General features: G+C 52.3%; 1 protein-coding gene across 4 annotated transcripts; it reads left to right on the forward strand.

The window, feature by feature from the left end:
• The first annotated feature begins 296 nt into the window (after positions 1-296).
• On the forward strand, positions 297-16,128 carry LOC118709547 (serine/threonine kinase 11 interacting protein). Of its 4 annotated transcripts, none has more exons than XM_036421713.2 (25): positions 297-440; positions 596-681; positions 2,705-2,910; positions 3,116-3,190; positions 3,410-3,505; positions 3,872-3,979; positions 4,098-4,169; positions 5,969-6,095; positions 6,350-6,453; positions 6,567-6,662; positions 7,144-7,185; positions 7,379-7,513; positions 7,687-7,771; positions 8,328-8,642; positions 8,784-8,989; positions 9,302-9,418; positions 9,507-9,684; positions 11,985-12,218; positions 12,336-12,439; positions 13,426-13,523; positions 13,624-13,802; positions 13,909-14,101; positions 14,274-14,344; positions 14,825-15,072; positions 15,751-16,128. In XM_036421713.2, exons 2-25 carry the CDS (start codon positions 621-623, stop codon positions 15,898-15,900), a joined length of 3,300 nt encoding a protein of 1,099 aa, XP_036277606.1. In that variant the 5' UTR covers positions 297-440; positions 596-620; the 3' UTR covers positions 15,901-16,128. The 4 variants fall into 4 exon arrangements, with proteins under 4 accessions (XP_036277606.1, XP_045431327.1, XP_045431328.1 ...); XM_045575371.1 differs by having other exon boundaries at positions 8,371-8,642; positions 8,759-8,989; XM_036421714.2 differs by having other exon boundaries at positions 298-440; positions 14,020-14,101.
• Positions 16,129-24,852: the final 8,724 nt, after the last annotated feature.

A 24,852-nucleotide genomic window follows, 5' to 3' on the forward strand; every position in this document is an offset into this window, starting at 1 on the left:
CTTTCCCTTGCTGTGGAAGACACGCTCTCCTTTCATTGCAATTCGCTTTGGAGGAGTCTTTTCCTAACAGCAAATTCCATTTCTCGCAACTTTGCTTCCCCTTCCAGTTTGCAAACAGCCGGTCGGGTTTTCCTCGCTGGCTCGGAGGCCCAGCGGCCGCCCCAGGCGGTGAGGAGCCCACCGCGGGGCGGAGATACTGGGGGCCCAGCTCTGGGACACGGTCCGGGCACAGGCAGCTCCGCCCCAAGGCCAGCCTCCGCCTGCAGCAGCGAGCACGCCCCCACCCGACACTTGTGCACGACGTAGGGCGTGCTTTCCGGCAGCGGAGGCGTGCTTTCCGATTCTCCCTCCATCGGGCTTTTTTTTTTCCGGGGTGGTACTTCCCGTCTCTCCGCGCAGGGCGCCGGGCTGCAGAGCCGGGGAGCGGATCGCCTGGCGGGGTGAGTCTGGCTGGCCAGGCCTCGTCCTCCTCAGGGAGGGGGCTCTTAGCCTCTTTCTTGCTTTATTTCTCCGCGCGAGGCCCCGGTTTGCAAGGACATCCTGGCCTTTGGGAAGTACCACCCACCTGAGGCTCTTTCGCTTCCTCTTTCTACAGGCTCCGCCCCCAGCGTCCCGTGGCCATGACAACGGCCCCGCGGGACTCCTTATTGTGGAAGCTCGCGGGGCTGCTGCGGGAATCAGGTGAGGGGACTTCCGGGTGAGCTGGAGCTGGAGCTGGGGCAAGGTCGGGTGCATGCTGACTTCCAGAGCCACTCCCCCTGAAGAGTCAGGAGTTGTTACAGCTGTTTAGAGTCACGAGGGTGTGTGTGTGTCACTTTCTTTACGCCTTCAGGTTTGGTCGCTGTTGCCTAGTGTCCTTTGTCTTTGACAGTTTAAACCTTAACCATCCTTCCCAGCCAAGCTTCACTGCCACTTCCTCCATGCGCCCTCCGATACTCTCACAGGAAGGCGATCCTTACTTGGCTGTAAGCCCCTCGAGACCAGAGACTGGGCCTAATCACTGTTGTGTGGCGGGGACCTAAGTATAGCATCGTTAAAAGCTCGAGATTGGAAGTCAGACCCACGTGATTTGGAATCCCAACTCTCTTTCATTCTCGGCTTTATTGTGTTAAGTGTTTTTAGCCTGTTTTTCTCACCAGCAGAATGGCATAATGATTGTATTTAAAGGTGGTTGTGGGATTAATTCTAATTCACATGAAGCCTTTAGTACAGTGTTTGAGTATATTGTAAGTGCTCAAAATTGGTAGCTGTTATTATAATAGCACTTCTCAGTGCCTGGACACAGTGGAGCCATAATAGTTGTTCAGCACATTAGTTGAGGTTAGAACAGTGTTGGCTTTGAGATCACACAGAAGTAGCAGCTTCCTACCAGCGATATGATATCAAGTCTTAACTTTTCTGAGCCCTCATTTCTTTATTTGTAAGGGGAGGACGTTAATAGTGTTCTTTAGGAGATTTTTGGTGAAGTTTAAATGAAGTAACAGAGTTGTCTGGCACATATTACTCAATTAATGGTAGGTGCCTTCCACCACTGCACTCCCATTAATGGTCTCTGTGAAATCTCTCTTTGTAGCAGTTAGAACAGGCTTGTGTAATTAACTGTGCACATATCTAATCTGCTCTTCTAGACTGGGAGGCTCTTTGAGGGTGGGAAGAGTCCTTGAACCATATCTGTCTCTAGTGTCTGGGACATAGAAAATCTTTCATGCAAGGTTATGGGATTTGTTCATTTATTCAGCAAAAGTCTGACTTGGCTCCAAGGGTTAGGGATGATAGGTAGTAGGAGGGAGATCTTTGTGGTAATGGAATAGTTTGGTATCTTCATTGTGATGTTGGCTTTAGGAATCTACACATATGACATGACACAGGACTATAAGTATACCTTGTACCAAGGCCAATTTTTCTGGTTTTGATAATGTACTATATATGAATGTAACCATTGGGGAAACTGGGTGAAGGGTTTTAGAGGGACTTATTTACTTATTTGTACTATTGCTAGGACATCCTTTGACTGTATCCTTATATTTTTTAAAAAGGTAAAAAAAAAAAAAAAAATTCTCCATGCCTACCATATAGTTGCACTTTTTTAGGTACATGGGGCGAAGACCAAAAGATTCCCTGAAGGGTGACAGTCTCATTGGAGAGAATAGTTTTACCAGAGAGAGCAGTACCTTGGTGCTGGCATGAGTGGTTATTCTTTCTGTGTCATGCATTTTAGTACTGTTTGAGAGTTTCGGTAAGTGTGCATATTACTTTTGCAATCAGAAAAGAAAAAAAAAAAAGATAAAACACCCTGTTAGTTTTTACATAAAAAGCGAGTATAGTGAAAAGTTGAACAGTATTATGTATTGAGAAAACTGCCTCGGGGTGTCAAGCTGGAAGGGTTTTGTCAGAAAATGAACCAGGTTGACTCTGTCTCCAGCAGTGTGAGTAGAGCAGGCTCTTTTGAGCAGAAGGGAAAAGGAAATTTAGAAAAGTCAGAGGCATGTAATGAAGCGATCTCACATGTCAGGCAGAAGAGTTAGGGTTTTGTTTTTTTTAAGATAGAGGAGCCTTTGAGGATTTTTAAGTGAGAAGAAGATAAAAAGTCTGATCCTACAGTATAGACTGGAGTGGGTGTGTCTGAGGGTGGCCACAAAGTCTCAGAATAAAGGGAAAGACCCTTTCCTTATGTCCTCCTTCCTGTCTGCCCCTCTCCCTGCAGGGGATGTGGTCCTGTCTGGCTGCAGCACACTGAGCCTGCTGACTGCCACACTGCAGCAACTGAGCCACGTATTTGAGCTGTACCTGGGGCCATGGGGCCCTGGCCAGACAGGCTTTGTGGCTCTGCCCTCCCACCCCACCGACTCCCCTGTCATCCTCCAGCTTCAGTTCCTCTTCGATGTGCTGCAGAAAACGCTTTCACTCAAGGTTCTGGGATGGGGACGGGGCAGGATATACGAAAAGCCCGGGAGAATAGTGGAGGTGGGACTGGGGTGTATTATACATGGGTGCAAGAAAACTGCCGGGCTCAGATCCAAAAGGTGTGAGAGCTATGGGTGGCTGGGCTAAGAAAGACGTGCCAAGGAAAGGGAGACGTGCCCAACCTCACTGACCTGAATGTTTTTCCTTTTAGCTGGTCCATGTCCCTGGTCCTGGCCTCCCAGGGCCCATCAAGATTTTTCCCTTCAAGTCCCTTCGGCAGCTGGAGGTATGGAGCGTTGGGGGATATTGCAACACTGTAAACCCAGCTTGGGGCAGTCATTTGAGGATAGGAAAGAGAGGTGGCTTCTTTTGGTGGAGGAGGGGCAGGCCTGAGACTGCCTGTTGCTCTGCCGCAATGTGGCATCTACTCTCTTTACCACTTAATGCTTCCCTGAACCATAGTTGGCTTTGTCATCTTTTCCCTTCTTCTCTTCACTTGCTGTAGCTCCGAGGTGTCCCTGTCCACTGCCTTCATGGCCTCCGTGGCATCTATTCCCAGCTGGAGACCCTGATTTGCACCAGGAGCATCCAGACATTAGAGGTAAGGAGGATGGGGGTGGGTCCAGATACAGGACCAAACTCTGACATTCCCCCTTCTCTGCAGCCTTCCCTGCTCTTGCCTCCCACTTCCCTCTGGACAGTGTACTTCCTCCCTCCACTGTGCTCCCACAACACTCTGTACCTGTCCATATATTCATAGTCACACCTACCATATTGTATTATATATTCTCCTCTCTGTCACCTTACTCTCCCCACAGTGGATGCCTTGAGGATAGGGCCCTGGGCTCTCTTTCAGTCTGTACTCAGTCTGAACTCAGCATATAAGGAATGAATGAATGGCTGGGCCATAAAGTGAGGCCTTGGTGTGGGGAGGAGAGAATGGAGGTGACTGAGCACCTTGTCTCAGGAGCTCCTCTCAGCCTGCGGTGGCGACCTCTGCTCTGCCCTGCCCTGGCTGGCTCTGCTTTCCGCCAACTTCAGTTACAATGCACTGACTGCGTTAGACAGCTCCCTGGTGAGTGCCTCAGAGGGAAGGGGGCTTGGGGAAGGACAGGGATGGGTGTTTAGGGAGAGGGGCCAGCTGGCTGCCTGGAGGTGTCCGATCCTCTGTTTCCTCTTCCCATCCTCCTCAGCGACTCTTGTCAGCTCTGCGCTTCTTGAACCTGAGCCACAATCAACTCCAGGGCTGCAAGGACTTCCTGATGGTGAGTGTGAGCAGTTTGTCTGGAACTGATGCCCCCGGGGCCTCTAACCGTTCTGCTCTGACCTCTCCTGGACCCAGTTTTTTCCCACGTGCCCTTGCCTGTTGGATGGAGCTGTGTCCTGTGAGGCAGTGTTGTGTGGGGACTCAGGCTCAGCATAAGACAAACCAGTATTCAAATCTCAGCTCCTAATCCCTGTGTGACTTGGGACAAATTAGTTAACATCTCAGTTTTTCTTCACCAGAAAAGTAGAAACAATAGGAGTGGAAACTTTTTTGTTTGGCTTTTTTTTCTTTAATCCTCACCCGAGGATATATATATTTTTTAAAAATATATTTTATTGATTTTGTGCAGAGAGGAAGGGAGAGAGATAGAGAGTTAGAAACATCGATGAGAGAGAGTCATCGATCAGCTGCCTCTTGCACACTCCCTACTGGGGATATGCCCGCAACCAAGGTACATGCCCTTGACCGGAATCGAACCCAGGTCCCTTCAGTCCCCAAGCCGACGCTCTATCCATTGAGCCAAACCGGTTTCGGCACCCGAGGATATTTTTTCCATTGGTTAATTTTTAGAGTGGAAGGGAGGGAATGAGGGGAAGAGATACATTGATGTGAGAGAAACATTGATTGGTTGCCTTCCACATTCTATTGGATGATTTCGGCATGCGCTGTGACTGGGGAGGGTATTGAAACTGCAACCCAGGTATATGCCCTTTGGTGTGCAGGCTGGTGCTCTAACCACTGAGCACAATGACCGGGGCCGGAGTACTCACTTTTATATTAGAATGATTATGAAGAGTATCTGATGCTACTTAGCTCAGTGCCTCGCCCATAAAAGGGTGGCTCTTGTGATGACAGTGAAGAACCCTTCTCTCGTGTCTCCCTGTGAAAGAGAAAGCCAGACACAGGTTAAAGTGGTAAGAACAGGTTTTAATAATAATAAACTATTGTAGTAGTTTATTATGTAATAAACTATTATGGTATTTAATCAGTAGTAAAACTCCTAATCAGTAATAAACTCTTCAGCATGAACTGAATTCCAGTTCGGTTTTGCAGAGGTAATTGGACATGTTAAAGTGGGAGTGAGGAGATAGGGAGGGGGCTAGCGGGAGCAGATTCTGTCCTTGGCCAGACTCTAGTCAGGTTCCTCTGAAGTCAGGGAAGTAGAATTTTACAAAAAGCAGGAAGGGGCCCTACCTGGTTTTGCTCAGTGGATAGAACATCAGCCCGGTTTGATTCTGGTCAAGGGCATGTGCCCGTGTTGCAGGCTTGATCCCCAGCTGGGGGCATGCAGGAAGCAGCTGATCGATGATTCTCTGTCATCATTGATGTTTCTACTAGTATCTCTGTCAGTCTCCCTTCCTCTCTGAAATCAATAAAAATATCTTAAAAAAAAAAAAAAAAAAAAAAAAAGGGCAGGAAGGGGACATTGTGAAACCAACCTGTCTGGGATTGTTAACTGGCACTTGCCACAGTTAGGCTTCTAACCCCACGGAAGCTGGGAGACGGGCCCTATCTTTAGGTGTTGGCTGGAACAAACCCAGTTTTCTTGGCAGCCTTGAGTTTTCCCTGGCAGGAATGTAAGGGGGCTGGAGTTGTCATCCTTGGGCTTGAGCTATCAGAAACTAAACTAGTACTTGTTCAAGTCTAACGTGGGAGGGAGGATGGGTAGATGAAATCATTTGTGCTGAGAGTCTGCAGTTTTCGCAGGCCAAGGGTAAGGCCTAGTGGAGAAGAGGGCTTAGAGGAGCCTAAGAGTTTGGTCAAGGAGAAGATCTTTGTCACCCGGCTTCCTCCCAGGACTTGTCTGAGCTCTACCACCTGGACATCTCCTATAACCACCTGTGTTTGGTGCCGAGAATAGGACCCTCAGGAGCTACTCTGGGGACCCTGATACTGCGAGGCAATGAGCTCCGGGGCCTGCACGGTGAGTGGGGGAGTGCAGTGGTGGTAGGCAGGGAGTAAGGGAGGGTGGGGCAAACATGGAGGGACTGGGGCAGGGTGAGACTCAGGATGGCCAGACAGCCAGGGAACCGGGTGCCTTCAGAGCTGAGGCACGCTCACCGGCAGGTCTGAGGTGCCCAGGGTTATCTTTTCCCTGCACCCTCCCCAGCCTACCCCCACCCCCTCCACACTTGCTCTCACTCACATGCCCTTCCTCTTTTCTCGCCTCCGCCCCAGGCCTGGAGCAGCTGAAGAAGCTGCGGCACCTCGATGTGGCTTACAACCTGTTGGAAGAACACAGGGCACTGGCACCGCTGTGCCTGCTGGCCGAGCTCCGCAAGGTGAGGCTCGGAAGCCAGCTGTGCACCCCTCCCTCCTTCCGGTGCTGATGTGGTCAGTGCCCTTCCTCCCACGGGGAAGCTCAAACCACCTCTGTCTCCTTCCTGTCCCTCAGCTCTACCTGGAGGGAAACCCTTTGTGGTTCCACCCTGCACACCGAGCGGCCACCGCCCAGTACCTGTCACCCCGGGCCAGGGGTGCTGCTTCTGGCGTGAGTGATTTTCCCATATCCGCTCCCTTTCCCTTTCCTGCCCTGGCCGCCCTCACCCCTGCACCTCTTGCCACTTCTCACCCCCTCTCTGGGCCCCTTGCTTATTCTTTTTTTTTTTTTTTTTTTTTAAATATATTTTTATTGATTTTACACAGAGAGGAATTGAGAGGGACAGAGAGTTAGAAACATTGATGAGAGAGAATCATCGATCAGCTGCCTCCTGCACACTCCCCACTGGGGATGTGCCCGCAACCAAGGTACATGCCCTTGACCGGAATCGAACCTGGGACCTTTCAGTCCGCAGGCCGACGCTCTATCCACTGAGCCAAACCGGTCCCGGCTTATTCTTGCTTATTATGCTGGTACCACCTGCTGAGCCTGGTGGTCCTCACAGGCCTAGGAGGGCTTCCACCCTGGCTTGGAGCTACCCCAGGGAATGAGCCCCTCACCAACACTGCCCCCTCCTCTTCTCTTTGCTCAGTTCCTTCTTGATGGGAAGGTCCTATTACTGACTGATTTTCAGGTGAGTGTGATGGGGAGTGGCGGGAGTGGGACAGCAGGGGCTGATTTGGGAGGACCCTCGCTGAAGGAAACAGGGTTTCGGGGTAAGGGGCTTCCCGGGCGGCTGGAGACGGGTCCCGCCTCTCGGCAAGCTTGGATGGGACAGAGGTTCCTCTGGCTCTGACCTCTTTCTCTTTCCTGTTGTCACACGCCAGACCTCCACATCCTCAGAGGCCCCGACTCCGTCCTGGCCGGTGGGGAGTACTACGGAAACCTCAGGGGGTGTTGACTTGAGTGACAGCCTCTCCTCAGGGGGCATTGTGGCCCAGCCCCCGATTCGTAAGTTGAAGGTAACTGTCCTAGGCTGCCTTGGTCTGGGGTTGGGTCCCTGGACTGGGGCTCTGGGTTGCTGATGGGCTGAGAATAGTAAGGCTTTGTCCTTGCGTATGTGGGTAGGGTGCTTTGGGCAGGTTGGGTGGGCGGCCTGGCTTTCACAGAATTTCATCACTCTACCCAAACTCAGGGCCGAGTTCGCGTGAGGCGGGCGAGCATCTCAGAACCCAGTGACACGGACGCAGAGCCCCGGACTCCGGACCCCTCCCCGGCTGGTAAGTCAGCCCTCCCCCCAGCCTCCGGTGTCCCAGCCCAGTGCTCCCCAGGGCTCTGGGTAGGAATTTTGTTTGGTGGAGCGCAGCACTGTGGAGGGCCTCTTAGTCTTTCCTCTTCGTTTGGGGAAAGGAGAAGAGACTGCTCCTGGACAGCACCTTCCGAAGTGTTTCACAGGGAGCATTACTTTCGTGGGCTGTCACAGACATTCGTGGTCAGATACGTTTGGGAGATGCTTGGTTAAACAAATAGGTGTCCTCCCTCTGGGCCATCGTAGGACCTTAAATGTGCCGCTCTGTATTGCGAATCTCCCAAAGTGGTACATGAGGTGTGGCCGTGAACGGCATGCGACCAGGGTGTTTCGCAGAATAGTATGCTTCAGGGCATGTTGCTGCGGGAAGCCTTTAGCCTCTCTGAACCCTCACCACCTCCACCTGTTACATAGACTTTTACTTCACCCTGAGGGGCACTCACAGGATGGCGGTAGGGGCGGGGCTGGCTAAGCTGTGTGCCTTCCCAACCCTCCCCCCTGCCCTGCCCCAATACACACCTGTCCAGGACGGTTTGTGCAGCAGCATCGGGAACTTGAACTCATGAACAGCTTCCGGGAACAGTTTGGCCGGGACTGGCTGCAGTACAGGAATCACCTGGAGACCTCGGGAATGCCCGCTCTGGCTTCCTCTAAGACTCCCGCCCTCAGCACACTGCCCCCGGACACACGGAGCCCCGAGCCTGTGCCCAGTCCTCCACTGCCAGAGGAGTCGCCACAGGAAATGGCAGAGGAGGACAGCGTGGGGCTCGAGCCACAGGCGGAAGAGGAGTTTGAGGAGCCAGGAAAAGAGGAGGAGGAGGAGGAGCAGAAGGAAGTGGAAGGTGAGCTCTTGGTGGCTGCAGGATGGTGTGTTTGGGAGAGGGGGGGCGCTGACCCCTTGTGGATGGGGGGCCAGCTCCCGGGAGGGCAGAGTCTTGGCACCTTTCTGTCCGTACAGGGCCCCTCTCTTGATTTCTCCTCAGCGGAGCTCTGTCGCCCCATGCTGGTATGTCCCCTGGAGGGGCCTCAGGGCGTGCGGGGCCAGGAGCGCTTTCTCCGGGTCACGTCCGGGCACCTGTTTGAGGTGGAACTCCAAGCAGCTCGGACCCTAGAACGGCTCGAGCTCCAGAGTCTGGAGGCAGCTGAAATAGAGCCTGAGCCTGAAGCCCGGGGGGAACCACTGCCCGAGGTGAGTGTGGGGTGGGGGCTCTGGAGGAGGTGCTGGGCTTTTTCTGGGAGCCAGCTCTGACTACATGGCTCTGAGTGCTGGGCACCGGGCTGTGAGTCTGCACCATTGAGCAGGTAGCTGGGGGCCAGAGGCAGCTCCAGGCAGCTTGGGTGGCTGGCCAGGAGCAGAGCTTGTGGGCCAGAGCGCGAAGGTAGCAAAAGCACTTTAATGGAGTCCAGAGCTATTGTTTCCTCTGTGCTCTCCGTGTAACCCTAATCCGTCTACTTTTTTTTTTTAATCTTTTTTTTTTTCTGGTCCCCTCTTTCCTCACAGGGCTCAGAGCTGCCCTCCTTACCCCCTGTCCTCGCTCTTCGCTTCTCTTACATTCGCCCGGACCGGCACTTGCGTCGCTATGTGGTGCTAGAGCCTGACGCCCAAGCCGCCGTCCAGGTGATGGGGCCCAGGAGGCTGGTGGGAGCTTGGAAGCCGAGGGCCGGGGGCCTCCCGCTCACAGCTGTGCCTGGCCGCCCTGTTTCAGGAGCTGCTTGCTGTGTTGACCCCAGCAGCCACCAAGGTTCAGCATCAGCGGGGGGAAGCAAGGGACCAGCTTGGGGGCAGACTCCAGTGTCTCCGCTGTGGCCACGATTTCAAGCCGGGGGATACCAGGTTGGAACCGGACAGTGTGGAGGGCTGGAGGCCTGTGTTCCAAAATGCAGGTATAAGCCCTGCCCTTGACCTCCTGCCCATGCGCCTCCTGCCGTTGTGGGGGAAATGGCTTGGAGGGAGGGAGCGTGGAGGGGCCCCCCAGGGAAGAACCGCGTGGGGACCACTTTCTGCCTGGAGGAAAAATAAAACTGTCTGCCTGCTCCGTTTACAAAAGTAAAAAAAGGAGAAATTGTATCTCCTTCCCCCACCTCCTCTGAATGCCAGGAAATACAATCTCTGTAACTATTTAAACATAGTCATTATTTTTTCATAACCTGGAGGCTTCCCCCCTTTTTTGGCTAACATTTCAGAAACGACATAGAAACTAATGAGCCCTCAGTGCACTGCTGGGTTTTAGTGGTGCCATCCGGGCACGACTGGCTGTTGAGTGAGATGCTTTGGGAGTTGGCTGAGATTGTCCGTCCTGACTGACCTTGGAAGCTGCTAGATACTGAGTTGTGCCTTGTGGCGTCTCTTCGCATTCTGTTCTTTAAGACGAGAACATTTTCCATTGTAGAAGAGTCAAAAAAGCCATGTCTTTGAAGACATTGAAGAAGAAAGATATTCTTGATAACTCCTATGTTGAAACACATGCTTTTTATTACTTTCCTCCTGGCAGCTGCTGGAGCAGGAATTTAAATTTTACTCAGAAAATGGACCCTCTCCAACCTCACTCTGAGCCTATCCAGGAGGCTGCAACCCCTGGAAGCTCAGCAGGGCAGTGTGTGTAGTGGAAATAGCGCTGCCTCCTGGGCCCTGGCTGTCCTCCGTGGGGTCCTGTGGTCCCTGAGGTTTCCTCAGTGGAAGCATTATTAATGAACAGCCCTGTGTGCTCCATTCACTTTTCGCTTGAGCCTCTGGTATTTTGTCCAAACAGAGATGAGAAATTGCCCCAAAGTGCTAGTGGGGGATTTAAGTGTGACAGAAAGGCACCGGGCACAGTGCTGGGCCCTAAACAAAGTCTTGGGAAGGGTGTGTCAGTTGTTTGAAGTCTCTAGCACATGCCAAGCACATTGTAGCTGCTCCAAGATGCTCTTGTTGCAGATCCCTGTCCTGGCTTCTTTACCTGATTGCCTTCACTCATCCTGGTAACCTTATAAGATTGGTTGGCACTGTTGCCCGACCTGTGTGCTCAGTGGTTGAGTGTTGGACCCAGAGGTCACAAGTTTGATTCCTGTCAGGGCACATGCTCGGGTTGTGGGCACAATACCTAGTAGGAGGTGTGCAGAAGGCAGGTGATCCATGTTCCTCTCTCATCGATGTTTCTATCTCCCTCTTCCTTCTCTCTCTAAAAAAAACCACATTGGGCTGAAACCAGTTTGGCTCAGTGGATAGAGCGTCAGCCTGCGGACTGAAGGGTCCCGGGTTCGATTCCGGTCGAGGGCACGTACCTTGGTTGCAGGCACATCCCCAAGTTGGGGGTGTGCAAGAGGCAGCTGATGGATGTTTCTCTCTCATCGATGTTTCTAACCCTCTATTCCTTTCTCTTCTTCTCTGTAAAAAAATCAATAAAATATATTAAAAAAAAAACACCAAAAAAACACATTGGCACTGTCATCATCCCCATCTTACAGATGAGAAACCAGGCACAGAGACCTGAGGAGACTTGTCATATTGCAAAGATCAGTGGTCGGCAAACCGCGACTTGCGAGCTACATGCAGCTCTTTGGCCCCTTGAGTGTGCTAAGGCCACTTCTTCAAAATAGACTTGCCCAGGCTGAAAACTGACTTCTGTACATGGGCCACGAAGTTTCAGTCGCACTGTACATGCGTGCCCACATTTGGTATTTTGTGGAAGAGCCACACTCAAGTGGCCAAAGAGCTGCATGTGGCTCGAGAGCCGCAATTTGCCGACCACTGGCATAGGTGCTAGCCTTTATGTGATGGAGCCTGGAATTGGACCTGTCTTTGGTACCCTGCCTTCCTGGTCCGCTGATTTGCGGCTTTAGATATTGCTGGTAGAACATCGAGGCACACGACCAGCTCAGGCTGTGGGAGGGAACCGGAATTTGGCTGTGGTTGAGTTTGGCTCTTTCTGAGAAGGCCTGAAATGACATGGTGAATTTTGAGGGGCTATGATCCATGGATCTGAGTTTGCTTGTCCCTCACTGGATGAGGAGTGAGTGGTTAGCAGCCAGGCCTGCAGAGGGAGCAGGTGTGCTGGGCGCGGTGGGTAGTGTGTGGTGGTAGTGTATGAAGCTGGATGTGGGCCTAGGTGAGTCTGAGAGTGGGAGGGGAGCATTCTGAGCATGGTGGGGGGTTGTGGTGCTGTGTGGAAGTTCACGGGGACTATACCCATTCCTTCCTCCAGAGTCTCCTACTGTGTGTCCAAACTGTGGTAGTGACCATGTGGTTCTCCTGGCTTTATCCGGGGGTACCCCCAACGGAGAGGAGAGCCAGGAAGAGCAGCTGCCAGCCTCGTCGCAGTCCCCCAGCACAGTCCACGATGACCCTCCTGGTGAAAGTGACGACAGCACCAGGGCTGATAGCACCCCATCTCAGGCACTGGGCTCCCTCGACCGCCACGGGTGGAGCCTCAGTCCCCGTGAGTATCGGCAAAATGAGACGGGGCTGGTGTTTGGGGGAGGGAGGGGCGCTAGTGCGGGAGGGGAGATGGAGCCGCACTGCCGGGGCAGGCTGATGGCCCATTGCATGTTCCCAGCCCCCGAGCGCTGTGGCCTCCGCTCTGTGGACCACCGACTCCGGCTCTTCTTGGATGTTGAGGTGTTCACCGATGCCCAGGAGGAGTTCCAGTGCTGCATCAAGGTCTGTGCCAGCCTGGCACTGCCCCTGCCCTAGCTAAGCAGGGCGTCCGCTCGTTCCATCACAGCCAACCGGGTCTTAAGCTGTTGCTCTGGAACTGCTAGGTCTGGCTTCCCACTTGGCCTCAGCAGCGACTTGCTGTGTGTCTGTGGACTTGGTCCTTGGCGTTTGGGTCTCTGTTGTCACTCCTCTGTAAGGGGAACAATACTTAACCTTTCAGAGTGTGGTAGCAACAGGGAGAGTCAGGTCTGTAAACTGCCCAACCAGCACCTGGCCTCAGCAAGTGGACCTCCTGTCATTGCTGTAAAAACTGGGTGCTTTTGGACTCTAGGCTGAGCACCTAGCATGTGCTGGACTCAAAGGAGCGAGAGTAAATCAGTCTTGTCCTCTGTCTTACATTCCTGTGTGAGAAACAGACAATGACCACGTGATGCAAAAGTGCTGGGATCAGGCAAAGGCCCTAGAAGGGCTTCTGATCCAGCCTGAGGAGGTTTAGGGAAGCTGCCCCTTCCTGGGGAGGTGATGGCTAAGCCAGTCCTAAAGGTTGAGTTGCAGAGGATGGATGCTCTAGGAAAAGGAAGCAACACGTGCATGGAGACTTGAGAGAGTAATAGTGGGGAGAACTGCCCTGATGGGGGCAGCCAGAATGTGGGGGAACCATGACCAAGAGGAGTCTGGACTGGCAGGCAGGGGCCAGTTCAGGAGCAACCTCGTGTGTCAGCTAAGGAGTTTGGATTTGCTCCCAAAGGCCATGGGAGCCCCTGAAGGGTTGGGAGCAGGGCAGTGGCACCTAGTTTTATGTTAGAACAATTGGTCTGGCAGAGGGTGGAGAACCGGGGCTGTGGGATGGACAGCGTGGCCAATGGAGAAGCCAGGATGGATGAGTGGGGAGGGGCAGGCTGAAGGTAATGTCACAGGAGCTTGGCTCTCAATCTGGCAGCTGCCTTCCTAGTCCTCTCTGTTTCTCATCATCTTCCTTTGCTCTTTAGGTGCCACTGGCATTGGCAGGCCACCCTGGGGAGTGTCTGTGTCTCGTGGTCGTGTCTGACCACAGGCTTTATGTGCTGAAAGTGACAGGAGAGATCTGGTGAGTGAACGGGACCGTGGCCAGGAAAGGGTCAGGGTTCCCCCATGGGTCTCACTTCACACTTCTCTTTCCCGCCACTCTGCCCCTCCTCTCTCCGCAGCGGGCCTCCAGCTAGCTGGCTGCAGCCAACCCTGGCCATTCCCCTGCAGGATCTGAGCTGCATAGAGCTGGGCCTGGCAGGACAGAGCCTGCGGCTGGAGTGGGCAGCTGGAGCAGGCTGCTGTGTCCTGCTGCCCCGAGATGCCAAGCATTGCCGAGCCTTCCTAGAGGAACTCACTGGTGAGAGAGGGAAGGGAGAGGAAAGGAGAGGCAGGGAGGGCAGGCCGAGGGTCATAGGTCCACCCACAGCTGAGACACATGGGTAATGAAACTCCCCTCTCGGAAGAGTTCCTGGGATCTGGAAATACGGAGAAGGGGAAGGTGTTGAGAGGCAGTGAGGTTGGGATAGAGGAGATGGAGTCACGAGGGCTTCCTTTCTCTGGCTGGCACCGTCCAGATGTCTTGCAGTCTCTGCCCCCAGCCTGGAGGAGCAGTGTCAGTGCCACCGAGGAGGAGGTGACCCCAGACCACCGATTCTGGTGAGTCAGTGGGAGGGTGAGGCTGGGGGTGATCCAGCAGCTGCTCTTAGAGCGCAGGCCACCTGACCTCAGGCCCCCAGGCCTGGCTCTTCCTCCTTGTCTGCTCCTCCTGTGACTCCCCCTCCCCCCTCCAGCTAACCACTCTCTCCTGGGGCTGCCATCTTCCCCGCAGGCCACTACTGGAAGGAGACTCTTCCTCAGAGCCTTCCCGGTTCTTCTACCTTCAAGTGTTCCTGGTGGACGGTGAGGCTGCTCCCCATCTTCTCCCAGGCCTCCGTGCCCTGGTAGCAATTTTCAGTTCCTGGCATCTGGACTTCCTGTCACTCCTGGGCATACCCAGTAGCCCCCTCCATGTCCCCAGCCTCTCTGGGTGGGGCCGAGAGGTGCCCAGAAACCTTTGCTCTCGGGCCCATCACTGTGATGGGGAGCAGGTTGGCTGGGTCTGCTCTGCCTCATCCTGGGGGGGAGGAGGAGGGTAAGGGAGGAAGTGAGGAGGGGGGGGAGGCGAGAGTGGAGCCTCCTTTCTGAGTCGGGTGGGTGGTGGGCAGGCTTCCTTTGTCTTAGGCCTCAGAGGTTTTGGAGGCCAGAGGTCCCTGACGTTTGTTCCAGAGGCTTAGTTGCTTTGTGGCCATCTCAGTGGGGCTCGCCCTCTTCTCCCACGCCCTGGGCCTTGGCCACAGGGTCTGGGCTTCTCTGCAGCCTCGCACTCTTCTCTTACTGCAGGCCCCGCGACCTATCCTGTGTCCGTGCTGCTGACTCTGTCCACCTTGTACCTGTTAGATGAGGACCTTGTAGGGTCCCAGGCGGAAGCCCCTCTTCCAGCGGCATCTGGCGAAGCCTCTGAGAAGGCCCTGCCTTCGAGGCCCGGCCCCTCCTTGTGTGTCAGGGAGCAGCAGCCACTCAGCAGCTTGAGCTCGGTGCTGCTCTATCGCACGGCCCCGGAGGACCTGCGGCTGGTCTTCTACGATGAGGTGTGTGCGCACATGTGTATGTGAGTGTGTGAGAGAGAGTGGGGGGTGGGGCGTGCCGAGGTGGTTTGTGGTGTGGGAAATGGGTCTAGGAAGACTAGGAATGGGGGCAGTATGGGGAGAACAGAGAAGTAGGGTACAAGGACCTGGGAGGATCACTGGATTTGGACCAGAGCAGTGGGAGGAGGGTGGGCAGCTGAAGGCTGTGGAGACACCATGAACTTGGAGCCCAGCCTTGTGTTAGCTTGGGTGAAGCACCCAGCGGCGGCTGCTCCCTGGGGTTTGCATTTGATTGGGCCCTGCTGCCAGCCAGTTAAGCTTTACAACCTGCACGTGAGGAGGTCCCATCATTAGTCCCAATACTGCTGGGAAACTGCAGTTTTGGGATGTTAACCAGTTTGCCCAGGTCACAGGTGATAGAGCTAGGAACTGAACCCCAAGCGGTTCCTTGGAATTGACTCCAGAACTTCCATTCTATTGTAGAAAACAGGGAAGATAGTGGGGGCCTTCAGTAAGCATCGGTGGGGTTCTGTTTAAAAAGTCAGCATTGTTTATGGGGAGTGACACTGGCTTGGGGAAGGGCAGAGGCCAGGAGCAAGGGGGCAGCGGTCCTCCCTGAGACCTCCTGCCCCTTCTCTGGTGTGGTCCTCTGAGTCTCACTCGCCACTCTTGGTCTGCCAGGTGTCCCGGCTTGAGAGTTTCTGGGCACTCCGTGTCATGTGTCCAGAGCAGCTGACCCCCCTGCTAGCCTGGATCCGGGAGCCCTGGGAGCAGCTGTTTTCCATTGGCCTCCGAACTGTGACCCAAGAGACTCTGGACCTTGACCGGTGAAGCCTCCACTCGGGCCCCGCCCTGGCTGCAGGAGCCTGGCCACAGGTGTTCTCCAGGCTCTGGCTGTGGACTTCCCCAAGGTCTGGGCCCCAAATGACTCACGGCTCCAGGGAAGGGAGAGAGAAATGGTCAGGCCTCTGGATGACCTGGCCCGAGGGGACAGGCTAAGTGGCCATAGGAATGTTCCTTCTGCACTTTTTCTCAGGTGTCAGTAAAGCTATTTCCATTATGGAGGTCATGAGTGTATTTGGATGCGTCACTTGGGAGGCCTGTGGTTCTTCTACATCTTCTGACAGGAATTGCCGCGCCCAGTGAGGGGCCCAGGCAGCCTTGTTTTTCCTGTGAGACTCTGCCTCAGTCCTCCTCTGGCCTCATGATGGGATCAAGTGGGACTGCTGAACCATGGGCACCAGTCCTCAGCGCGCAGCGCCTGGTATGCGGCTCAGCCTGGAAATCACTGCCTAACAAATAGCTGGGCCAGTTAGATTCTCACTCCTGAAATGCATTTGGGAACTGGTGAGGACCTCCGGCCATTGGCGGTGGAGGCTGACATGAGAGGGTGACTGAAGAGAGGGTATGTGGAGTTGGGGTTGGCATCTGGTGGTTTCTGCTCCTGCCTTCTGTCAGCACTGCCTCACTCCGCGGGGGGCCAGGTGAGGTTGACCCCACTCCTTGACCTCTGTCTTCGTGGCCCCGGTGGTTGGTTCAGGAATGCTCATGTAGCCCGTTTGGCCTGCCAACACCCAGACCTTTGGGTGGAGCGATCAAGAAAGAAGCAAGTTTTCCCATGCGGGTTGCTGAGAGGATGAGCCTGCAGCCCCTGGCCTGAGGGAAGAGCTTTGCTGGAACTGGAACATTGCAGAGAAGAGCGAGCTGAGGGGGAGTGAGCAGGGACAAGTGCTGGTGGTGTCCTTGGAGCCCCCTGGCCCAACAGTGCCTGGAGGCAAGTAACCCTGGACTTTCAGGTGATGTGAGCTAAGGCAACGGCCGCCAACTGGTGGTCCATGGACCACTGGAGGTCTGTGAGGTCAGAAAGGTTGGTGACCGCTGAGCTAAGGGACACCTCTTCTCTTTTCTTTTTAGCTTAAGCTACTGAATAATTGGAGCAAATATGAGCCACTGAAAGGGTTCTAACTACATGAATCCCCATTCTGACTTGAGCTAGCCTAGCGGGATCTGCTTCTTGTCCCCAAGAATGAGCACTGCAGTAGTGGCACCCACATACTTATGTAGACAGGCCCTGCCCTGGTGAGGGCTGGGGAAGGTGTTTGGGGACTCAAGTCAAGCTGCCCTTGAGCCCCAAAGCTGGGCTCAGGCTGAGTGTGTGTGTGACACTGAGTCATGACGGATGGACCTCATCTGTGGAGCATTTACGTGCCAGGTGCTGAGCTAAGAGCTTGGCATTGTGCTCCTCACAGGGGTCCTGGGAAGTATGTGGCATCTTTTATATTTTTTTATTTTTTATTAATATATTTATTTCAGAGAGAAGGGAGAAGGAGAGAGAGATAGAAACATTAATGATGAGAGAGAATCACTGATCGGCTGCCTCCTGCACACCCTTACTGGGGATCGAGCCCGCAACCCAGGCATGTGCCCTTGGCCGGAATCAAACCTGGGACCCTTCAGTCCTTAGGCCGGCCAGGGCAGTGGGTGGCATCTTGTTACAGGCAAGGAAACAGAAGCTTAGAGGAGTTCAATGACTTGCTCTAGATCACACTAGTAAATGGAGGAGATCTGGTGAGTCTAGGCTTGTATGACTTCAAAGCCTGGGCTGTCAGCAGGCCACTGGGCAACACTCCCTCCTTTGCCCAGCCCCACTCTCAGACAGGGCTCATTGCCCACCTGCCCTGGGTTGGGGATCTCCTGAAGAATCCTAGACTTGTCTGGGACAGGCAGACCCAGATGTATATTTGGTTTTTCTTTCCCCCAGGGTGTGGTGAGGTGTTAGATGAATATTAATTCATGGGTGGTTCTCACCCCTCCTAGCCGAACTGGAGAGGATAAAGATGTCAGGTTTTAAGTGAAAGGGCTAAGCTACCCCGTTTCCCCGAAAATAAGACAGTGTCTTATATTAATTTTTTCTCCCAAAGTTGCGCTAGGTCTTATTTTCAGAGGATGTCTTATTTTTGGGGAAACACGGTATCAGAAGAGATTGAAAAGGGACCATAAATAGGTAAGAGCTCCAGAATGAGGAGGGGAGAATTTTTGAGAAGAGCATTAGAAGCAGTGGAGGAACAAGTCCCTTAACATTAGGGTGGGGGGCTCCCAGGATGGAGGGGCCCTGTGCCTCACTCCCTGCTTGGAATTAGGGGGATAGTGACCTGTCAGATGCTCCCTATGCCACCAAGGCAGCAGGAGATAGCAGTTTGGAAGGACCTGACAGGATAGGGCTGGTGACAGTTGTCCAGATATCTTTTGCCTGGAAAAGGGAGGTGTCCCAGAGAATCCTGTGGGCCCTGGAAGTCAGCTGACAGGGTGTTGGGGGATGGGATAGACCCAGCCCCCAAAAGGGGATGTGACCCAATTAGACATGAAGTGATTGAGTTTAAATCACAGGGCTCATTATAAGGGTACAGTTGAGTTGTAGAGAAAGAACATTTTTTCCTACCTGGGGGCTACTATTGTACATTCCTGGGATCCCATCTGTTGTTGGAAAAGTCAACACAGCTGAAACCAGTTTGGCTCAGTGGATAGAGCGTTGGCCTGCAGACTGAAAGGTCCCAGGTTCAATTCCGGTCAAGGGATGTACCTTGGTTTCAGGCACATCTCCAGTAGGGGGTGTGCAAGAGGCAGCTGATTGATGATTCTCTCTCATTGATGTTTCTAACTTTCTCTTCCTCTCTGTAAAAAAAATCAATAAAAAAATATATTAATAGAAAAGTCAACACTGACAGGTTTAGAAGGTATGGACCTAGGGGCAGGGGCAGGCAGGGTGTGGTTCTTTTGTAGTGGTCTTGAAGGTACTCTTCCCCCGTCCCCCCTACACACACCCACGGGCCTTCAACCTTTGGCAAGTCCAAGGGCCCCACCTTCTGGGTGGGTGGGGAAGGAGGGGTATGGTTGTAGTGGGCTGGAGCCCAGTTCCACCTGTGACCCAGCCAGCCCTATACAAACCCTAGGGCCCCAAAGGGTGGAATCCTGTGAGAAAGAAGCAATACACTGCAGACTGACCTTCAGCTTCAGGGCTTCTCATGGAGGGCAGGAAGTCCTTGGATTCCCAGGGAAAGGGCTGCTGGGCCTCAATGAGGAGAAGGCTGTGAGCCTGGTTAGGCCCACCCTTCCCAGCTGGGCCTTTCCTGACCCCCACTGTGGCCGGCATTGTTCCTGTTCTGAAACATGTGCATTACATACTCACTCACACACAATGAATGGGTGAGTTTATTTATACTTTCACTTGAAAGAGATTAGCAGGACACAGGTTCTACCGCAGAGCCTGTTAAAGCAGCTGTCAGGGCAGGAGGGGTTCCCAGTGGCTCATAAACTGCCTCCCTGAAGGCAGCTACCTCCTTGGCTAGGGCTGCAGGTGGGGGTGTGGGGTCAGTATTTAAAGCTCTCTTGGAAGATTTATGGAGGAATGCCTATACACAGTGATGAGGGTAACAATCTAACAGATTAGATTAGTGAGCCCTTACCACGTCCCATACATTCTTACCATGTCTCATACTCGTTTGATCACAAGATACAGAGCCCATTTGCTCAAGAAAAGAGCCGTCAGCAGAAACCAGTTTGGAGGCGTCCCAGGTTCAATTCCGGTTAAGGGCATGTACATTGGTTGTGGGCACATCCCTGGTGGGGGGTGTGCAGGAGGCAGCTGGTCAATGTTTCTCTCTCATTGTTTTTAACTCTATCCCTATCCCTTCCTCTCTGTAAAAATATCAATAAAATATATTTAAAAATAAACACAAACAACCCATTAGTGTTTAGACATGACCCAGACCTGGAGCTAGATGCTGAGGCCCCAGACCCAGGTTTCTCCTGTCCACTGGAGCCAGTGATTTCTCCCCCAGCAAGGCCCTGGTCTGGTCTGGTGGGAGAGTGGGAAGGAGATGGTATGAATCTTGGAACTGGCTAGTGGGAAGTGCTGGCTGGGGTGAGGTCCCTCAGTGACAAGCCTGCAGAAGGGTGGAGGGGCCCAGAGAGGACTGTGCACAGTCCTCTGAAAAGAAGTTCACCTACTTCTGTTTTGCTCAGAGCTGGCCTGAATTTCTTAATTGAAGCAAATTAAAACTTCCCAAAAATATTAGTCCACTTTCCCGGCAGCGTGCACACCCCCGCTTCCCCATCAGTGATTTTGCACCATCTGTGAACACGAGCCAGTGCAGGCCCCAAGGAAGCTTTGCCCAGGCTTAGACCCAGAGCTACCTTCTGTGAAGGTCGGGTCCATTTACAATCACTTCCCACAAGCCCCTTCAGTCCTGGTCCAGATGGGACAGAATGGTCGCCAATCTTTTTTTAGGGTGATTAGAAAAGTGGTGTGAGGCTGGGGCAGTTGAAAGAAGAGCTTCTTCCATTTCTTTGTGGTTAAGCTCTCTGAACATTTTTGTTTTCTTGAACGATTCACCAGCACCCTCTGCACCCTTTGTCCTGTGGGTGCTGTCATTGGTGACCCAGAAGACAGGTGCTGGTGTTGCCTGGTGCCTGTTACTCCTGAAAAGGGGGTGACCTTTAGCTCTGTGCCCCTCCGGAAGAAGATGCCTTCTCAGACCCTGGCGTGCTCTGAGCAGACGGGATTGCTTTGCCACTGACACTTGTAAACAGATGCCAATCAGCAGAACTTGCCTTCTGTACCCTGGACTGTCCCTGGAAATTGATTCGTCTGTTCAGACTGGCCTTGCCCTCCAACACGTGCTTATGGATTGCCTGCCTCTGCCTCAGGCTTGCTGGCAGTGGCAGTGGAGAAAAAGGATTCACGCCCTGAAACTCTACATAACTGCACGATGCTGTATTTTCTGTGGGGAAAAAAGGTGGGAGGGAAATACATATTCATGTTTGCTTCTGCTTGTATAAATAAGTTCTAGAGGGATAGATAGAAAGGGGAAATGGGGGGTGAATTCGAGAACAAGGGAGAAAGGGGGAATAAGTGATTTTGAGTTGTTTTTACATTTTACCTAAAGTGTTTTAAAACTCTCAATGTATTATGATTCAAAATTAGATTAAAAAATGTATATGAGACCCTCAGGGGTCAGTGGTCAAACTGAGCAGTATTAATGCTGCTTCCTAAGATTTTGGAAGAGGGGAGTGGGTCAGCTTGAAGGATCCATCTCTCTATCTCAATGGGAGAGGGGTCATCTTGGCTGATGAGTCATTTCACATAGAGTGAGGGGTGAGGTCCTTCCCACTCCTTTGTCTTGCTGCCGGGGTAGCTTCTGACAAGGCCCTGCCCAGATTGGTTACTGCACAGACATTCAGCCAGGTTTCTGTGTGTGTTGCCTTAATCATCTCTGGGCATGTGCAGTATTTTGTATCTACCCACTTCAGAGCCAGTGTGGTGTGGTGGTCGTATGGAAGAATCACAGTGAATTTAGATTCAGGAAGATTCAGGATTATGCGTTAGTTTTGCAGCTCACTATTTAGCCACGAGCGAGTCACTTGCCCTTTCTGACTCATGGAAGGGCGTGAAGCTAATCAATCACTTACCCAGTTCAATACAGAGAGGGCATGAAGCTAATCAATCGCCCAGTTCACACTGTATGTGGAAGTGCTGTGCGAACCATAAAGCATTAAGTAAGTGTTGATTTAAAAACCTGCCTGGTAGTTGTTGCCACCTGCTTTGCTGCCCAGAAAGGCCCTTTGCCATCAGAAGAGGGAAACCCCACATCTCACTGTCCATGTGCCTGTGAGTGGTTGTTTCTCCACTTGCTTCAGACACTGCTGGAATGTGAGCAAGCCACAGCATGTTTTTTCTTGGCTCATCCTTTGTCATTTGATCTTGGACTTGGTGACTTCTCTGTCCTCCACAAAAACATTCTTCAGTTTATTAGTCACTATAATTGTACACTGGTCCACCATTCCACAGATGCTTATTGAGCTCTTGAAGTGTGCCAGGCTCTCTGTGAGAAGAGTGGGGGTGAAATACAAGGAGAAATCAGACATGCTCTTGCTTTCAAGAAGCTTATAGTCTAGCCCAGCTGGTGTAGCTCAGTGGGTGAGCTTCGGCCTATGAACCATGGTTGGATTCCCAGTCAGGGCACATGCCTGGTTGTGGACTCGATCCCCAGAAAGGGGCATGCAGGAGGCAGCCGATGGATATTTCTCATCCAAGTTTCTTTTTTTAAAAAAATATATTTTTATTGATTTCAGAGGAAGGAGAGAGAAAGACATAAAAACATCGGTGATGAGAGAGAATCATTGATCAGCTGCCTCCTGTATGTCCCACACTGGGAATTAAGCCTACAACCCAGGCATGTGTCCTGACTAGGAATCGAACCATGATCTCTTGGTTCATAGATCAATGCTCAAACACTGAGCCACACTGGCCGGCTGGGCAGGGGTTGGGGATGGGAACATCTCGCTTTGCTGATGGGGAGGGCAAAGACTCGCTCCTCCACCCCTACTCCAGGTTTTGGCTAAGACACTGTATCTACTCTCACTAACCCTTTCTTTTTCCTCCTCTGCAAACTTCCCTACCCATTCCCCAAACAGAATTCAAAACAGGCTACTTGCTCGGGTGGGGTTGGGGGAGGAGAGAGAAAGGACATAGTTTCATGTCAAAATGTCATCCTAGCCATAGATGAGTCTGCACCTCTGGAGCTAAAAGGTGAGCTCTACAGGGATGAGAGAATCTCCAGGGACAGGCAGTCCTGGCCTGAGGTTGGATTTATTTCAAATCTAAGTCCAGATTTACTGAAGGACACAAAGATTACGATGGGATTAACCACTGCAGAGTAACAACCATAGTAAATAAGAATGGCATTTATTGAGCACATAGTGTGTGCCAAGCATTAAACTGGCATTTTATATATAGCATCTCTATCGCCAGAGGCTGGGCTCTTTCTAAATGCCATGTTACCTCTTGTAAAAATAAGGTCTTACTCACCATGAGGCCAGTTACAGCAGATGACATTGGCCCTCCTCTCTGGAGAGCAGGGAGGAGATATTCTTGACGAGGGAATTCCAGGTCAGTCTAAGTGACGACCTTTCGCTACCTGAACCCACATCCTTCCATCTTCCAGAAACTCTCTGGCCTGCTAAGTTAGGGTTACAAAGGCAAAGATAGGTCCACTGGCCAAGGAGGGTCAGAATCTACCTTGGTAGAGATAAAAGTGGTTCCGATCTTTCTGTCTTATTTTACTCATTAATGTACATGGGTGGAATCTGGAATACCTGTCCTTGTAAGTATAAGCCAACTTCCACTTCCTTCCTGTGTGTATATATTCATTTCTCATGTTACTTGAAGGCTTCCCAGTGCTTGTGTATCTTCAATTTGTAGTAGTGAAACTAGCTGACATTTATTGAATACTTACTCTGTGCCAGGCACTGTTCTAGTGCTTTACATGGTTGAACTTATTTCATCCTCTCAGCAAGCCCGTTATGATGGTGGTTATGCAGATGGGGAATCTGAAGCCCATAGAGGGTAAATCGCTTGCTCAAGGTCCGAGGAGATCTGAGTAGGAACAATGAAAGCATACACCGACAACTAATTGGATGAGCTGGCACGGAAACAACTGGTGGCTGTGAGCATCTTGGAGAGATGAACTTGTACGTCTAAGTTCATGAGATCCTTTCATGGGAGATTGCATTCTATCATCCCATGGGCTAGGGCCGTGGTTGACAAACTGTGGCTCTCGAGCCACATGCGGCTCTTTGGCCCCTTGAGTGTGGCTCTTCCACAAAATACTATGGCCTGGGCGAGTCTATTTTGAAGAAGTGGCATTAGAAGAAGTTTAAGTTAAAAAAATTTGGCTCTCAAAAGAAATTTCAATTGTCGTACTGTTGATATTTGGCTCTGTTGATCTAATGAGTTTGTCGACCACTGCTGATAGGGGATACAGGAAAGAGCTGGCAAGGGCTGAGACAAAAGCTGCTGACTGAGGGTGGGGTGGGGGAGTCCCCAGCAGGGAAGAGGAGAGTAGTCTGAGGGTTTCAGGAAGACCAGGACCTCAGAGGACGAGCCAAGTGGTGCCCATAAGGCATCAATGTCCAAGACCCAGTTCACGAGGTCCCATTTGGCAAAATCCACTTCAGACTGGTATTAAAGGTTCTACTGTCAGAATTTACTCAGTGGAAGTCAGGGACTGAGGTCAAGACCCAGATGTAGAAGGTAGGCTGAAGACCAGAGAGCCCTCCAACATGTCCCCACTGGGAAAGGCTCCAAGACTCTTGTTTATCTCTGAGGAAGTGTAGGCTCCACCCAAACAATACTCAAGGTGGAGACTTGGAACCAAATCGCCTAGCTCAGCGGTAAAGGATTGGGATGGAGCACTGGTGTGAGGGTTGCCAGAACAAGGTTCCAGAAACAGGGTGGCTTCAGTAACAAATCTATTATCTCACCATGCTGGAGGCTGGAAGTCTGAGCAAAAGGTGGGCAGGACCACGCTCCCTTTGAAGGAGCTGGGAGGGTCTGTTCTGGCCTCTCCCCTGGGTCCAGGTAGTTCTTGGCTTAGGGCAGCATAACTGCAGTCTTCACACAGAGGCTTTCTCCCCAATTCCGAGTGCATCTGCTTCCAAAATCTCCTTTTTGTAAGGACACCAGTCCTATTGGAAAAGGAGCCACCCTACCCCAGTATGACCTCATCTTAACATCTGTAACTGAGCTATTTCCAAATGTAATAAAGAGGGAATATGCTAATTGACTCTCACACAATCGCAAAGATGGCAGTGCCCAGAGCCAACAAGGAGGGGACATACTAATTGACTGCCATGCCCTCAAATATGGAGGCGCCCATAGCCACAAGATGGTGGTGCCCAGTCCCCTCAGCCCTCCAGCCCCCCTTGGATGGCAGCTTCCCAGTT

Source organism: Pipistrellus kuhlii, unplaced genomic scaffold, assembly GCF_014108245.1.
Source record: "Pipistrellus kuhlii isolate mPipKuh1 unplaced genomic scaffold, mPipKuh1.p scaffold_m20_p_7, whole genome shotgun sequence".
Lineage (NCBI taxonomy): Eukaryota > Metazoa > Chordata > Mammalia > Chiroptera > Vespertilionidae > Pipistrellus > Pipistrellus kuhlii.

What these genes read in the sequence shown, in the direction of transcription:
- LOC118709547 (XM_036421713.2), top strand. Translation starts at nt 621, where the DNA reads ATGACAACGGCCCCGCGGGACTCCTTATTGTGGAAGCTCGCGGGGCTG. An exon ending in GGGGCTGCTGCGGGAATCAG is followed by an intron (nt 682 to 2,704) that starts GTGAGGGGACTT and finishes CTCTCCCTGCAG; the next exon opens with GGGATGTGGTCCTGTCTGGC. An exon ending in AAAGTGACAGGAGAGATCTG is followed by an intron (nt 13,524 to 13,623) that starts GTGAGTGAACGG and finishes CTCTCTCCGCAG; the next exon opens with CGGGCCTCCAGCTAGCTGGC.